The 16,663-nt window shown below is 30.8% G+C and overlaps 1 protein-coding gene across 1 annotated transcript in view; it reads right to left on the reverse strand.

Annotated features, from left to right (window-relative positions):
- Window positions 1-15,212, reverse strand: part of LOC148310128 (zinc finger protein basonuclin-2-like) — a 48,217-nt gene extending 33,005 nt beyond the window's left edge. Inside the window, exon 1 of the mRNA XM_088258979.1 lies at window positions 15,091-15,212. Coding sequence (XP_088115105.1) covers window positions 15,091-15,099 — 9 coding nt within the window. The 5' untranslated portion in view covers window positions 15,100-15,212. The remainder of the gene's footprint in view (window positions 1-15,090) is intronic.
- Window positions 15,213-16,663: the final 1,451 nt, after the last annotated feature.

The following is a 16,663-nucleotide window of genomic DNA, read 5'->3' on the forward strand; positions in this document are numbered from 1 at the left end:
ATATATATATATATATATATATATATATATATATATATATATATATATATATATATTTATATATATATATATTTATATATATATATATATATATATATATATATATATATATATATATATATATATATATATATATATATATATATATATATATATATATATATATATATATATATATACATATTTGGTACTATAATTGTAACAAAATAAAAATTACAAATCGTGATTTATAAACGCATTATTGCTCAGGTTGTAATCAAGCCCCACAAATATGTGTATACATACATAGATAATTGTTAGTAACGTGATCGTAAATTAAAATATTATTTTAACATCATATGTTTATACAAAGGTAATTATAAGTTGATGTGTGCCAAGGTTGTATCATCCATTTAATGTTCGATGAATACGCTAGGATTCATTCGCGTGAAGGAAAACATCGTCTTCTGTTTACCGATAGCTTCCGGAGCTGAACGAAAATAATATAACGAGACCGGAAGCAGTTCCGTAAATACTACGTACAATGTTAAAACACACTTCTAATACTTGACACGTGTGTTTAAAATGATTTTCCATAGGTAGTTGTAACATTTTTCTTAAACTCTAAAAAATGTCTGAGACGTGTTATATAATCGTTGTCAGACTCGAAACCTGCGATGAATTTTGTAAAATTTATACAAATTCAAGAAAGATAAATTTATATTGTATATTTTCGAACTTTTATCCATGTTTAATGATGAAAAATGTTGTATTTTATAATGACTTTTTTGTATAAAAACAATTATGATTCTCTGTCTGCCTCCGTAGTGTAATGGTCAGCACGCTCGGCTACCGTTCTGTAGGTCCCGGGTTCGATTCCCAGGGGGGTTCGAATAAATATAAGTGATTTTCCACTGTAATATTTATTCAATATTACCCTGGACTGGTACCTGAAGCGGACGGCTGATCACCTTTCCTTCATGTGTAAAAACTATCAAGATAACACTGCGTTATATGACGCAGTGCCCTATGCACCATTGGGTGCGGATAAGGGTTTTTTTATTATTATATATTTGCAAACTTTTGTCCATGTTTAATGATGGAAATTGTTGTATTTTATAATGACTTATTTATTTGTTTTGTGTAAAAATAATTATGATTCTCTAGTAACTCTTTCTTCGATCTACTTCGCCATCGATATAGAAGCTTTTGTCAGGGCATCATAAAAATTAGAGCTTTAGCAGGATGGATGCAGTCCCCACTACCTACTTAGTAGACGAGATCATTACGACCTTGATGCCTTCACCTGTTTTTATCTTATGATTTGAAAAAGGGCCAATAATTCATGGTTTCATTAAAAATAGTATTTTTATGGACGACATTTTAATATAATTTAATGAATGTAGATCGAATGAATTGTTTAATATTTTCCTTATGTTCCTTCCAAATTTGTGTATTTTTTATATGAATTTGAGTATTAAAATTGTATTCATGAACGTATGCGAGAAGAACAAGGAGACGCAGTTCATCAACTTTAGTTGTTTATAATATTATCCCACCACATGTAACTCCTTCAAAATCGTATATTGTTTAAAATCTGTGGAGGACAATTTTTTGTGTGCTCAGATAAGATTAAAATTCAAACGTACATACGTCGCGGTCGCTCTTTGTCTATTGGCGTCGCTTTGTTCTTCTCGCCCTTATAACTTTGTAATTTTCAAAAAATAAATAATCGTCTTCATTTGCACGTTTCCGTCTTCCTCATCATCAGTGTTCCAATACCATTAGACGTAATACCCTAATTTAAGTTAATACTGTTATTTTTTCTTTTCTTTATCTCCTCTAATATACTTTATTTTTATTTTTACTTCAATTATACTTTATTTTACTTTCAGTATACTTTTATTTCTCTTAATTTTATGTTCTCACTTTCATTTAAAAAAAAATAATTATAAAATGTACCAAATGACCATAGACATGCACACTTCACCCCAAGGTTTGAAATAATGATATATAAATAATGTAACTATCAGATAATTCTGTTATACACATAATATTTTGTTATCTCTTATCGCCACCGCGGGGCATGATAAAATATTAAAATGAGTAAAAAAAAATTTGACTGCAATCCATAACCTTAAATTTTTACTGACCACTTTTATTACTGTCATTATTACCGACCATTTTTTTGAGTCATTACGAACTGATCGAATCTCTGGTCCTGTATTTAGTTGGGTGACCAAATTATAAATCGACAATTTTCTACGGCGAAATGACTCTTATTAAAGTTTGTAACGATGTCGGCATGGTATGAGTATTTCCCATTAAATTAGTATATTTTATTTCGATGCCATAAAATGAGTATGGTCAGATGTCTTTAGATCACTCGTGTCGCGAAATGTATCGATGTAATAAATACGTATTGGTCATATAAAAATATTTCCCCATGGATATCATATACCAATCACTTTAGGCAGATTTACAATGGACCTTTATGGGTTTTATATTCATTCAAAGTCGAGTGACGCTCACACTTATTTCTTCATAGATAACTAACTAAATAACTAACCGTCATTCCACTTCTCTACAGGGGCAGGGAGAGAGAAAACAAAGCCACACCACTCTGTCTTTGCAAACAATCTTCGCCTTTTCTACATTCATGCATTTTCTCATACATTCCCGTCGATTATTTCAACTTCTGACCTGACCCGAGTTTTATTTATTCAAAGCACAAATTTTATGACCTTTATTAATTTTATAATTTTTATATATTCCCTCAGACGAATGTGCGGCAAAACAATGTATGATGGATGTTCGAATGGTGAAATAAGGAAAAAATGCAAGGCAAAATGAGATAAGCATTATCGATAAACTTAAGAAAGTTGTTGAGATGGTTTGGATATGTGGAACGAATGAATGAGGTAAGAATAATAAAACAAATTTATGAAGCGAATGTAGTTGGAAAAAGGAGCTGAGGAAGACCGAGAAAAACTTGGCATGATCAGGTATATTAAAAACTTGAAAATGGTGCATATGAGGAGATGCATGAATGTAGAAGAGGCAAAGAAAGTTTGCAAAGACAGAGTGGTGTGGCGTTCTATTTTCTGTGCCTACTCCTATGAGGAAGCGGTGTGAAGGTTGGTTGGTTAGTTTGTTAGTTTCTCTCTCTAACCCTTATCCGCACCCAATGGTGCATGGGGCACTGCATCGTATTGACGCAATGTTATCTTGATCGTTAACTATATGAAGGCAAGGTGATCACTCCTGCGCTTCAGGGACCAGTCCACAGTAATATTAAATAAATACTAGAGTATTAAATCGCTAATATTTCTCACCCCCCCCCTGGGAATCGAACCTCGGACCTCCAGCACGGTAGCTAAACACGCTGACCATTACACCACGGAGGCGGACAAGTTTGTTAGTTTAGTTACATATTTTATTAAAAACGCGTGCTTTCTCTATTTAAAAAATGGTGAGAGTAAAATCACGCCAACTACAGATCGTGTCACGGGACGACATTATTTTATTGGTCCATTTGAAATTAGTTTCTAGAACAAATTTGAATTTCTTGCAAAGATTTACACCTGTTATTGGTGCGAATCAAGCTGGCGTGACATTTCTACAGAAAACTCAATTGATTATATATAGCCCCTAAATTATAGGTGTGTATACATTATATTGTTTAATTTATCACCGATATATTTTATTACGTGAACACACATATGTAAAGTCGTGATATCTCAGCCGTAGAAAAACAGGATGTTTGAGCGAACATTATAATATGTGCTTGTATTCTCATTATTTGTGACTGAAAATGCAAGAAAAAAAAAACATAATGGCCCATTCTGTATGTACTTTATTTTATTTTCAATACACGACATTTTAATTATTATTTAACAATCATTAAAACAGTGTTTACGATGGCCAATAAATCATCCAGAATGCAAAAGTCAAATGATTTTTTTATATGTAATTTTTCCTTTATTTTAAATTCTTTTGCATTTTACAACATAAAATAAATGCAAATACAAAAAAACGTATAATATAAATACAAAAAAAAGATCCCACAAAGGCATGGCCTGTGTGTGGGTATACAATATAATTTAGGTCATAGTAAAGAGTACTGGCAAGAATACAATAGATATGATAAGAAATAAAATAAGAATAAAAGTGTTAATATAAACTACAAATAACAACAACTAACAGAAAACTAAAAATATACTAAAAATAAAAAATAAAAATAATTAAAAAAATAAAAAGATGAAAAAGAAAAAAACTTAGCAAACATCTACTACGTGAGTGATACGTCGAAAAGAAAAAAGGAACTTATATCTGTTTTTAACCATTTTTAAATTTGTTCAATTTTTAAATCAATTAATGTACATGTATTTAATGATACGCTACATATATTTATATTTAAAATTGAGTGTGTCCAAATATAATACATACTTACTTATTAAAAAGTATTTCAAAATCTTGAAAGTGGTCAGATCAGGAATCGGAATAATTGGCAGGTAGGTATATGTGAGAAGATGTATGTATGTGGAAGAGGCGAAGATTGTTTGGAATGCCAGATTGGTATGGCGTACTATTCTCTCTGCCTACCCCTTCAGAGAAGCGGTATGATGGTTTGCAAGTAATTTTTTTAAATGAGTTTAAAAAAATGGATTTCAAGTGAATATTATTTATTTATTAATTTATATTTTTTAACGTTTAGTGTAAAACTAAGCTTATATATAAAGCTAATAATTGATTGATCAAATTTAAAACTGAAATACTCATCTGGGTATATAGTCATGAATTTCCAATACGTAAAAATGAAGAAAAATAAAACATCTCAAATTTCAGTTGTTCGAGAGTTTTGTTTCGGGAAATGGCCGCTAGATGGCAGTGAAGGTATCGCGGAAAATAAATTGTTTTAATTTCATATGATACTATTTTAATATTTTACATCGGCATATGAACGATATAAGCGAGTGTTTTTGCCTAGATTTTCACACATGAATTACATGAAATTATAGTAACTTAAACATAAAGAGTAAATCCACTAACGAGTAGGCATAGGCTATAAAACTTAAAAAGTTGAAGCCTGAGTAGGGTCATGATAAGCGGTGTTGCATAAGCCGTAGCTTGATTTCAGAGTCACTAGGACGTTAGGTAATTAAAAAAAATGAACAATATACATTTTGATGACGAAATCTTTAATCTAAATAGGTATAAACAAGCTTTATTAAAATTTGTATCAAATTATTTTCGACCAATTAAATTTTTTTAAATCCATTTATATAAATAATATTATTTTAATGATGGTAATATTAAATGTTATGTTTGCAATAAATTTCACATATGTTATAACGCCAAATTAATAGTCATAGCAGTGTAATGCAAATAAAGTTTTTAGTAAAGATTTCAATAAATAATTTATAAATGTGAATATAAAAATATAGCCCGTACTTATTTCGGTATCAATAATTTCTGTTGACAACTAAAAAAGATATTTTGTAATTTACTGACCAAAAAAACGGTTTATAGATAAAAAAAAGGTAAAATTACCTACTTTCTTACCCATTTTTTTAAAATGAATTCTTTACAGGAAACGGCTTCGGATTTATATTGTATGTATCATATTTTAACACGTGTGTTTGAAGATTTGAAACTAGTCCATAATAATACATACAGAGTCAAATACGTCAATTTAACAAAAAAGGTAATATGACCATTTCTATTAAATGTGGTATTTATAATTATAACAAAACTGGGATAATTCGAAACCAACTTAAACCATCGTAATAAACCATAAAAATAAATAATTCAAATTCGAAACCATCTATTAATAAATAGGTCCTTAATTTTTTTTACTAAAGATGGAACGCCGAAAAAGATTTGTATTTTTTCAAATTAAATATTTCGCAGTTCATGTTATAACATATTGAAACATACATATATTAGACTTAATGTATTATTTGATTTATTTCTCAATGTAGGTACGCACTGTGTATGCTCTTCAATTCGATGTTACCATGAAAAGACTCATGAAGCATTAGATTGGCTATTTTGCCTTCGCCATTTGATATAGATAAATGTCGGAAAGATAAGAAAGATTCTTTGATACATCAGCAGGTTGTAGTCACATGTAATGAACGTATATATATATATATATATATATATACATATATATATATATATGTATATATATATATATATATATATATATATGTATATATATATATATATATATATATATATATATATATATATATATGTATATATATATATATATATATATATATATATATATATATATATATATATATATATATATATATATATATATATATATGTATATATATATATTTATATATATACATGTATATATATATATATATATATATATATATATATATATATATATATATATATATATATATATATATATATATATATATATATATATATATGTATATATATATATATATATATATATTTATATATATATATATATATATATATATATATATATATATATATATATATATATATATATATATTTATGTATATATATATATTTATATATAAACATGTATATATATATATATATATATATATATATATATATATATATATATATATATATATATATATATATATATATATATATATATATTAATTTTTTTATAAAGCAAAATGATTACATGGTAGAGAAATTAATTCCGTCGAAACGACCTTCAAACAGAAGTTATGTATTGTACACAAGTAGGTACTGTAAGAAGGTATAAGTATACAGAAGAAAGAAGAAAAAAAAGGTTCGTGCGGTTTGCTAGCTAGTTAGGGGACGGTGGGGGTGTCTGGGGTGTAGGGGTGTGGGAACGAGATCGGAAAAGAAATGAAAAGAAAAAAATCGAGGGGAGAGCGTGTGATCGGAATAGAAACGGAGAGAACGAGGATGTCTGAAAACATTTCTCGAGAGTACTTGGAATGTCTGAGGGTTGGGTGAGGAAAATTTAAGGGATTAAGAAGGAATTTAAGTTTTAAATGTGTTAGGGTCTGGTAGGTACCTTTTTGATATCAAAATAATCTAGATAAACTTATATGAATATTTAAAAAAAACACATAATTATACAACATTTTGAGTATGTCCAAATACTTGTTCACAAATCTGGATTATCTCCAATTAGGAGTTATATTTTAAATACATAATTTTTGACATCTCAATATACCTATATGAAGAAGAATTTGGAAGTCTGGGCATTTACAGGGCTTACGACCGTCATAGGCTGGTTTAAGTGATCACTTTACACGCGTGTAACATTCACCAAATATATCCATGATTGACAACCACACTACTCAAATACTTTAAACTTTTAGATATATTGATGAAACTCGAAACACAGTGTGTGACAGTTACTAGAGACATTTATGGTGAGATGAGAAAAGTTTTTATCAAGCGAAAACTCTTTCATTGTAGGTATATGAGGTCCGAATCCTGGATTATATTCACATTCTTGAGAAACGCTAGAAAACATCATATTTTTTTTATTATTTAAGCTTTCATTTAGATCAGTATCCATATTCATTCATCTATGTCAAAAGTCAGATGTCAAAAATAATGTAAAAAATAACTCCTTATTTGAGATAATCCAAATTTGTGAACAAATATTCGGACACACTCAAAATGTTGTATGGTTTTGTTTTCTTTCTATACAAAACGTGTATTATATTCATGATGTAACACACGTGTTACAAAAAGACATATAAATAGATATATGTGTGGTGTTTTTATAATAAATTTATTCTATAACCTTATTCACATAAATTTGATATCATAAAGAAATGGGTCTTAATGATAATTACAAATAAAAATGTCAGTAGGTACTCAGAAATGAATATATATGTATATGAATAAATCCCAGGCACTTGTTACAAAACATTTGGTCAGTATTGATCGAATTACTCATTTTACCTTAGATATTTATAATTCTCGATAAATAAAAAATTTCAGCCCATAGTATGTCATATATAAAATATCTTGACTTCTATATTTTTTTTTTTATCGATGCTGAGTTCTCAAAAAACTCACGTAAAAATAACTCTTGAATGGACAAAACCCTGTATTTCACACATTAAAAATGTTTTGAGTAAACTTCATATGAATATTTTTAGAACTGCTGGCAGTTCTATACTAAAAATAATACGTTTTTGGGATTTAATGCAAAGATAACACTGGCCAACAATTTACAACTTTTATTTTGTAACTTACGCACTTTGCACTTATGCACTTTGAATAGCTGAATTCAAAAATGAAAGCAAAAGAAATGTAGCACGTCAGCCTTTTTTGTTATGGATATTTTTAATTCTGATATTGACTAAAGTTTATCTTATTATTTATGTATAAATATATATTATAAAAACATTTAATGCAATCGTATTCAATATTAATAAGTTAATATATATTCACTGGTACTCCATAATTATCAATACTTTTTTTTAATCCCTTAGACCTTAGACTAAAGCATGTCTAGATACCAACCACTATTACGGTTGTAATGTATGTGGTCCATACAAACAATAATATGTAGGTAACATCAAAATTTGAAGTGATACAAGCTTGTCACCATATAGACCTTGAATAAGAACAATTAACTTAGTCTAAATCAGTCATCAAAATTTCAGTTACAGCATCATTGTTGGCCAGTGTAATCAATGGATATATTGAATTTTTTAAATCAAATTGTAATATTTTCAAAAACACGTTTTTTTGGTAGGTAGGTATTGATATCGTTTTAATTTACAAGAAATTTAGATTAACAGCACTAGTGCTGATGTTTAACCTTATAAAATATCGCTCACTCCTTTCAAGAACGTCATAAATAAAAAAAAAAGATTTTTCAGGAGAACGTTTTTGAAGTTTAAAAATATAATACAATGTATTAAAAATAAATATCAAGCCACTTACTGAACTTTTTACTGTGCAACAAATCTTTTGAAGAAAACTTGAAGGTTTTTTCTCCATTTGAAAAATATTTAGTTTATTAAAAAAAAAATTAAACAACAGCTTTTCTTCAAAATGCAAAAACAACACTTTTTGCTTTGAAGCTGGTAAATGTTAAGTTAAAAATATGCCGCTTTTGCTGGGATATAGTACATTTTCTGGGCATTCCGAAAACATGCACAACTGAAAATTGACGATTTTTGATTTATGACGTTGTTGAAAGGAGTGAGCGATATGTGTATGTTTTGATATTCAAAAGAGAAAATTAATATTAAACATAGTTAGTTACTTATAAGACATGTGCACAAACAAAATAAATTTGTATAATCATAATAACAATAAAAATTATATTTTAAATTTTATTATAATCATTATTGTAATCGTAATAATACTTTTTCCATAAGGTCACAGTATACTTATGGATAATAAGAGATACTATCGAAACAAATAAATAAATAAAAAATATCACAAGACCTGGCCAAACAATTAAATTATTGTAATTGCATTTTTTCAGTCTAGTTTTGAATGTTTTAATATGTTGCAAAATATGTTTGTAAGTACATGATAACGACTGTAAAAATAAATAATCACGAGGTAGGTACCTATTCTTGATTTTAAAATAATAAAAATATACACCCGAAAACGTTTTTGTGATAGCCGTTTCTGCCTAGATATTTACATTTTCATTTTTAATTAATGTTTTACTTAGTAAATACCACTATTTCTTAAAATCTACTGTGACACGTGTTTCGATGCATTCCGCATCATTTTCAAACACCGTATGTGAAGCTAATTCTAAACTTTAGAGTTGGGTCCTTGGGACGTTGAAGGTTGAAGAGGGGGTTGTAGCTGTTTCTTATTTTTATTTATTAATTAAATTTTTATTTTTATTTTTATTTCTTATCAGAGGGAACATAGACAAAAGGGGGGAGGCTTTAGTCATTGTCATATTGTTAATTATGGGTTTATTGTTATTTATATTCTTATGAATTTCTATTGTTTCAAAATGCTGCAGTTTATGGCTTTTCGTATTGATTATTTTTAGGATTTCTACGTTGTTGTGGTTAAATTTGTGATCATTATCTATTAAATGGTTAGCGAATTCCGAAAAATTATTATTTCTCAAACATAATTCATGTTCCCTGATTCTTGTTTTGAATTTTCGGGAAGTCATACCAATATACGAGCTTCCACAGTCGCAGTTTAATTTATATGTATATGCCACTATTGTCCAATATATTTTCAGGATTATTTTGTGTTTTAAAGATTTTAGTTAAATTATTTTTTGTGTAAAATGCTGGTTTTATATTATTTGGGAATTTTTTGGTAATTTTATGTGATGTTTTATTTATGTAAATGATTCTTTTCCAGTTGGTTTATTACCTATTCAACCTTCAACGTCCCAAGGACCCAACTCTAAAGTTTAGAATTAGCTTCACATACGGTGTTTGAAAATGATGCGGAATGCATCGAAACACGTGTCACAGTAGATTTTAAGAAATAGTGGTATTTACTAAGTAAAACATTAATTAAAAATGGATAGATTTTACCACAAAGTGACTGCCGAATCAATTAATGAAATTTACATTTTCAGTATATTTGAAATGAGCTAAAATGCGTGAAAATATTCAGCAAATATATATATCGCTCACTCCTTTCAAGAACGTCATAAATCAAAAATCGTCAATTTTCAATTATGCATGTTTTCGGAATCCCAGAAAATGTACTATATCCCAGCAAAAGCGGCATATTTTTAACTTAATATTTACCCGCTACAGGGCAGAAAGTGCTGTTTTTGCATTTTGAAGAATAGGTATTGTTTAAGTATTTTTTAAAATATACTAAATATTTTTCAAATGGAGAAAAAACATTCAAGTTTTACCTAAAAAGATCTGTTGCACAGTAAAAAGTTCAATAAGTGGCTTGATATTTATTTTTAATACATTGTATTATATTGTTAAACTTTAAAAACGTTCTACTGAATAAATCAAGTTTTTGATTTATGACGTTCTTGAAAGGAGTGAACGATATATTAGGTTCAACTTACCATTGACAATTTGCAAGGAACCCATAAACAAACATGATTGCAAATTTTAAAAACATATTTGAACAAGTAACGACAAAACATAATGTTGTTACCTATTGGCAAATTCACATAATTTTGAGTATTTTAATTTTATTATTTCGTATAATCAACCTACTACCGACTCTTATCCGTATCCATTGGTGCATAAGGCACTGCATAAATTTGACTCAATTTTGATTTGATCGTTTATTATATTTAGGTAAGATAAAGTGATCAGTCCTGCGCTTCAGGTACCAGACCAGGGTAACATGAAATATATATTCGAATAAAAAAAACACATATTTTTTTTATTTGAACCCTCTGGGAATCGAACACAGGGCCTCCAGCATGGTAGCCAAAAGTGCTGAAATTCTGAAAAATTATAATCTACTACTATCCGTTTATTATTATATCTTCATCATTATCTGCATGTAATGGTGCATAAGGCACTGAATTGAATTAATAATAGTCCACTATTCTTCACAAATCTCATTTTTGCATAAACAACGCTTTGTTTTATATTATATGCCATATCGCAGTATTGTATAAAAAAGTCATGGATAAAAAAGTAATGCATATAAAAAGTAATGTATAATAAAGTAATGTATAAAAAAGTCATGTATAAAAGTGATAAGCGTAATGTTATGTTGCCCTGGTAGGGATTTAAAATTCAAGGTGTTGACACGTGTTATTCTTTACATTTAATGTAGGCGTCAACATAATAAAAATCTCAATTTTATCGACGGATAATTGACAGATTGCCGAATTGCATAAAATAAAAAAAATTAAAAACAAGTTTCATTTTTTATTTATTGAAAATGCGACCGCAGCCCATAGCGTCCAGTGTGATTTTACGAGGCATTGTAACCGCGTAATGATTCCTTGTCACGGAATAAAATTATTCATAAGTACCCGTGGAAAGCAGGGGCGTGCATTCCATGCAGGCATAAAATCAGTGCCTATCCTAACTTACCCGTGTGACGTATAAAAACGCAACCAGTACCTACCTTACCCGAATAAGTAGTACCTATCTATTTCTAGGCATTTACGGGGCTTACAACAGTCGTCCTAGGCTGGTTTAAGTGATCACTTTACACACGTGTGCATTCACCAATTCTACCCATGATTGACAACTACGGTATTCAAATTCTTGGAACTTCTAATTCTATTGCTCAAATTCGAAACATATTGCTTGAATTCACTAAAATTTTACTAGGAACATATATGGTGATTTGTAAACATGTATTTAGACACACTCAAAATGGAGTAAAGTACCAGCTTACCTTACTACCTACCTCTACTGCCTACCCTAGTAAGTAGTAAAAGCTTACATTACTACCTACCTCTACTGCCTATCATAGTAAGTAGTACCTAGCTTACCTCGAAGCGGAGGGCTAATCATATTTCATTCATGTGTTAACGACTGCGTTTATAGGATGCAGTGCCCTATGCCCCATTGGGTGCGGACGAGGGTTTGGTGAAGAAGAAGCTTACCTTACTATCTAGCTCTACCGCCTATTCTAATGAATTCTCCATGCACGCCACTGGTGATATGTTGTTAGCTGTTATGGGCAGTCGAGTACGAGGCCCGATGATAATAATTGCAACCGGTTTCTGATATATTCACGCCGCGGCGTATTGATACGGGCTAAACGAGAAAAACTGCTTTCTTGAAGACGACACCAGGAAACCGACACGAAACGCTCCACTGCAAGGAATGTCGTGTGAAATATGACTCGTCATTCCTGGACATGGGGAATTGCGGTGCGGAGATATTATTAAATATCGAACAATTTCTAATGGAATTTCTATTTTTATTAAGGACTATATTTAGAGCTACTATCGGCCTCTGTTCGAGTATCACGAGCTAATTTTCAATAGACGAAACTGATCAATAATTCAATATACGAGTTCCCGTGAATGAACGAGCTAAGAATAGTGAAACATATTTATGAGGCGAATGAGGTTGGAAAAAGAAGCGAAGGAAGACCGAGAAAAACTTTAAAAAAATGTTTTGTCAAATATTTGAAAGCGGCCGGTACAGGAGTCGAAATAATCGGCGGTATGTATGAGGTCCGCCTCCGTAGTGTAATGGTCAGCACGCTCGGCTACCGTTCTGGAGGTCCCGGGTTCGATTCCCAGGGGGGGTCAACTAAATTTAAGTGATTTTTTCACTACGATATTTATTCAATATTACCCTGGACTGGTACCTGAAGCGGAGGGCTGATCACCTTTCCTTCATGTGGAAACGATCAAGATAACACTGCATTTATATGAAGCAGTGCCCTATGCACCATTGGGGTGCGGTAAGGGTTTTTATTTTATATTATATGTATGAGAAGATGCATGGATGTGGAAGGGGTGAAGAATACTTGCAAATAGGTAGGTACATGGCGTTCTATTCTCTCTGCCTACCTATGCGGAAAGAGGCGTCGTGGTTAGTTAGTTAGTTAGTAAAAATCATACACCTGGTATTAAAAACAAATTTTCATAAAGTGGTTGCATTTTGTCAAGAACAAAATCATCGACTAACTAACCGTCACGCAGCTCTCTTCAGGGGTAGGCAGAGAGAATATGAGGCCTCACCAATCTGCCTTTGCGAACAATTGTCGCCCTTTCAACATTCATGCATCTCTTCATACATAACTGACGATTATTTCAACTTCTGACTTCATCACTTTCAAGTATTTGAAATACATTTTTAATCAATTTTTAAAAGTTATGTTTTTTTTTTAATTAAAAACTTCTGGTATATCTAGTCGTGACATCTATAACATATGGCATATATCGGTATATCATCCGTAGGATGATAGTTATATAGATTCTGATAAATAAATTGTCTTGGTATTTAGTTATATACTTTGCTTGAAGTTATAATATGCCTGTCAGGTTATTCATTAGATGATTTAATAAATACAATATATAAATAGATATCGATTGGATTGACACAATTCCACCATCATGGAAAATTCAATAACTAATAAACGTTACGGTGACGTTTATTTATCAAAACCACCATAAAAATGATTGTCTGTATTATGAACTTATTAGAAATTAAATTATAAATACACAAATATTTTTTGCCATTTCATTATATCGTAATAAAATTTTGATTATAATATGCTAAGGACTGGAGACTAATGGGAGGAAACATTGATCGCATTACGTACTTTGCTTCAATGAATTATCAAGATAACACTACATCACTTTTATGTCATGTCTTTGGCACCATTAGATCATAATAAGAAAAAGAAAAAATAATATTTAACTTTTTTTTTCATAATTCATTTTTTGTACAATGTTGCTTTCGTTTTTAAGATAAAATAATTGTTCAAAATTGAGAACAAAATATTATAATAAGTAAGAGTATCAGACGTTTAAATGAACCAAGTGTAAATTAGCAAAAAAAAAATACATAAAATATTTACTAATGATTTTAAAATAGCCTTTCTTGCTAGTGCCCAATCGTCTAAAATGAGGGTGGAAAATAATAGATTTTAATCTATACTTACTTCGATAAAATTATCATCAAATACGGAAATAATTATATGCATTATGCGTAAATATATGCGTTAAATTATTTATTTAATCAAAAAAGCAAAAATAATTGCTAAGATTTTTTTTTTGCTCACAAGGTAGGTATAAAATTTTAACAAAAGTTGCCTATTTGCCAAAATTATTTTTGTCTGTTTTGTACAAAAAATACCCATATATTTATAAATTCATGTTGAGCATTTCTTAAACTAACATTATATTAATTTATATACTCACTTATATAAAAGAAAACTTCTTTGAAAAGCTAAAATTTTTTTTTTTTGTAAAACGTGTGATTTAATAAATTAAATAATTTTATAAAGTAGAGAGGTCTTACAGTTAAGATGTCAGGAGAATTCTCATGAGATTCCAATGTCACTTTATTTCATTCTAACAAGAAAACAAATAACCACTCAAATTTGACAGCTGAGAAAGAAAATTCGGCAGTTGAACCGATTGAATTTCGATCGCGCCCCATGTCAAAATTTGAATCATTTTAGTACTGCAACATGTCTCGACTGACCTGAATCATGTGTGCTGTCGCATAATCCGCAATGGAGGGTCACTAGAAAACTGTACAGAAGAAAATTTTACAATAGTTTACCGCGAAAACCGACGTTCGGACACAGAGCGCTTGGCGCGACTGAGCCAAAACCATCGCCGACAACGACGCCCCCGCCTCCCGTGGCGACAGAGGGAGACGGACGATACGGCAGACGGCAAGACAGAACGAGACAACACTATAAGACTGACGAAAAGTGTAACCGATAAAAGACGACCGAATGAACCGTGCTGTTTTCACAGCAAAATCTAAACAAAAAAACTGCAATTCTTCGTATTACATTATCACATATCGACCTTATGAATGCAACGCACTTTATTTGTAAGAAAAAATCGTAAAAAATGCATTTTTTCACCAATTTCTCTAGAAGGTGACATCTGAAATTTTTCCCGCCGGCGGGAATGGGACGACTATGTGCGGTACCGTTTTGTCGCCCGCGAGGACATTGCCGCGACACAGAGAGAGACGGAGTTACAGCGAGGCCCGGAGGCTTATGTGCGTTAGAAAGAGACGGCAATGCGTCGCGCTGTCGTTAAAGAGATGACACACACAGGACTGTCCGGGCGAGTGACAGAGAGGGACGGAGCTGACTCTCGAAAAGAAAGAAAGAGAGAGAGAGGGCGAGAGGGAGTGAGATAACAAGGCCGCGAAGGAGACAAGGTTGGACATTTTTATAGCGCGTGCGAGGGGGATGCAGCGCGCGGGACACAGTTCGAAGTTCGTCGTCCGTATAGCGCCGTCTCTTTTGAGAGTTTTTTATATATGTATATGTGTGACCCGGCAAAGGACAGAATTTGCTTCGAGTGCGAGCGGGGGAGATGTCGGTGCGTATTGCCGTGTCCTTGTCGCGCTTCTGGAGATTTTTCGCGAAATGTGTAAGAACAAAGGACACAGAAGCAGCGCGGGAGGGGGGAGGGGGGAGGGGTGAGGCATATATCTGGGAAGAAATTCGCACTTAGCGATTTGCGAATAGATGGCGCCTAATTACACATTTTATTCGGGAAGGCTTATATATTAAATATATATTAGTATTTAACCGCCCTTGAGGTATTATTATCGAAAATAGAGCTTTAGATATTACGCGAAATTATTTTTTTATTGTTGTACAAATAAAGTATTTATATTGGGACATTAGTTTTATACGACAATATGAATATAAATTGAAAGTAACTTTACATTGACCATTCAAAAATAACTCTTGGTGCAGTATGTATACATGCAATATATAGTTTAGTTAAAATTGAATATCACATTTTCGGGCGTCTCCTAGTATGTGAAATAATTCGAGAATAATAATTTCATAAAGTTCTCTTCTAAATAAAAATAAAAATTATTCAATTCAACCATAGATGCTGCCGAGAGCTCACATGTCAAGGATACATAAAACTGCCAAAATTTGAGTTGTATGGTTGTTAATCATGTGTAGAATGGTGAATGTTACACATATATCAAGTGATCACTTAAACCAGACTTCCATATTCTTCTTCATCTATGTTAAGATGCCAAAATATAAATATAACTCCTAAATGCAGAA

The sequence above is a fragment of the Brachycentrus maculatus genome, unplaced genomic scaffold (genome assembly GCF_059751285.1).
Source record: "Brachycentrus maculatus isolate JH-2025_06_01 unplaced genomic scaffold, ASM5975128v1 h1tg000105l, whole genome shotgun sequence".
In the NCBI taxonomy this organism is placed as follows: Eukaryota; Metazoa; Arthropoda; class Insecta; order Trichoptera; family Brachycentridae; genus Brachycentrus; species Brachycentrus maculatus.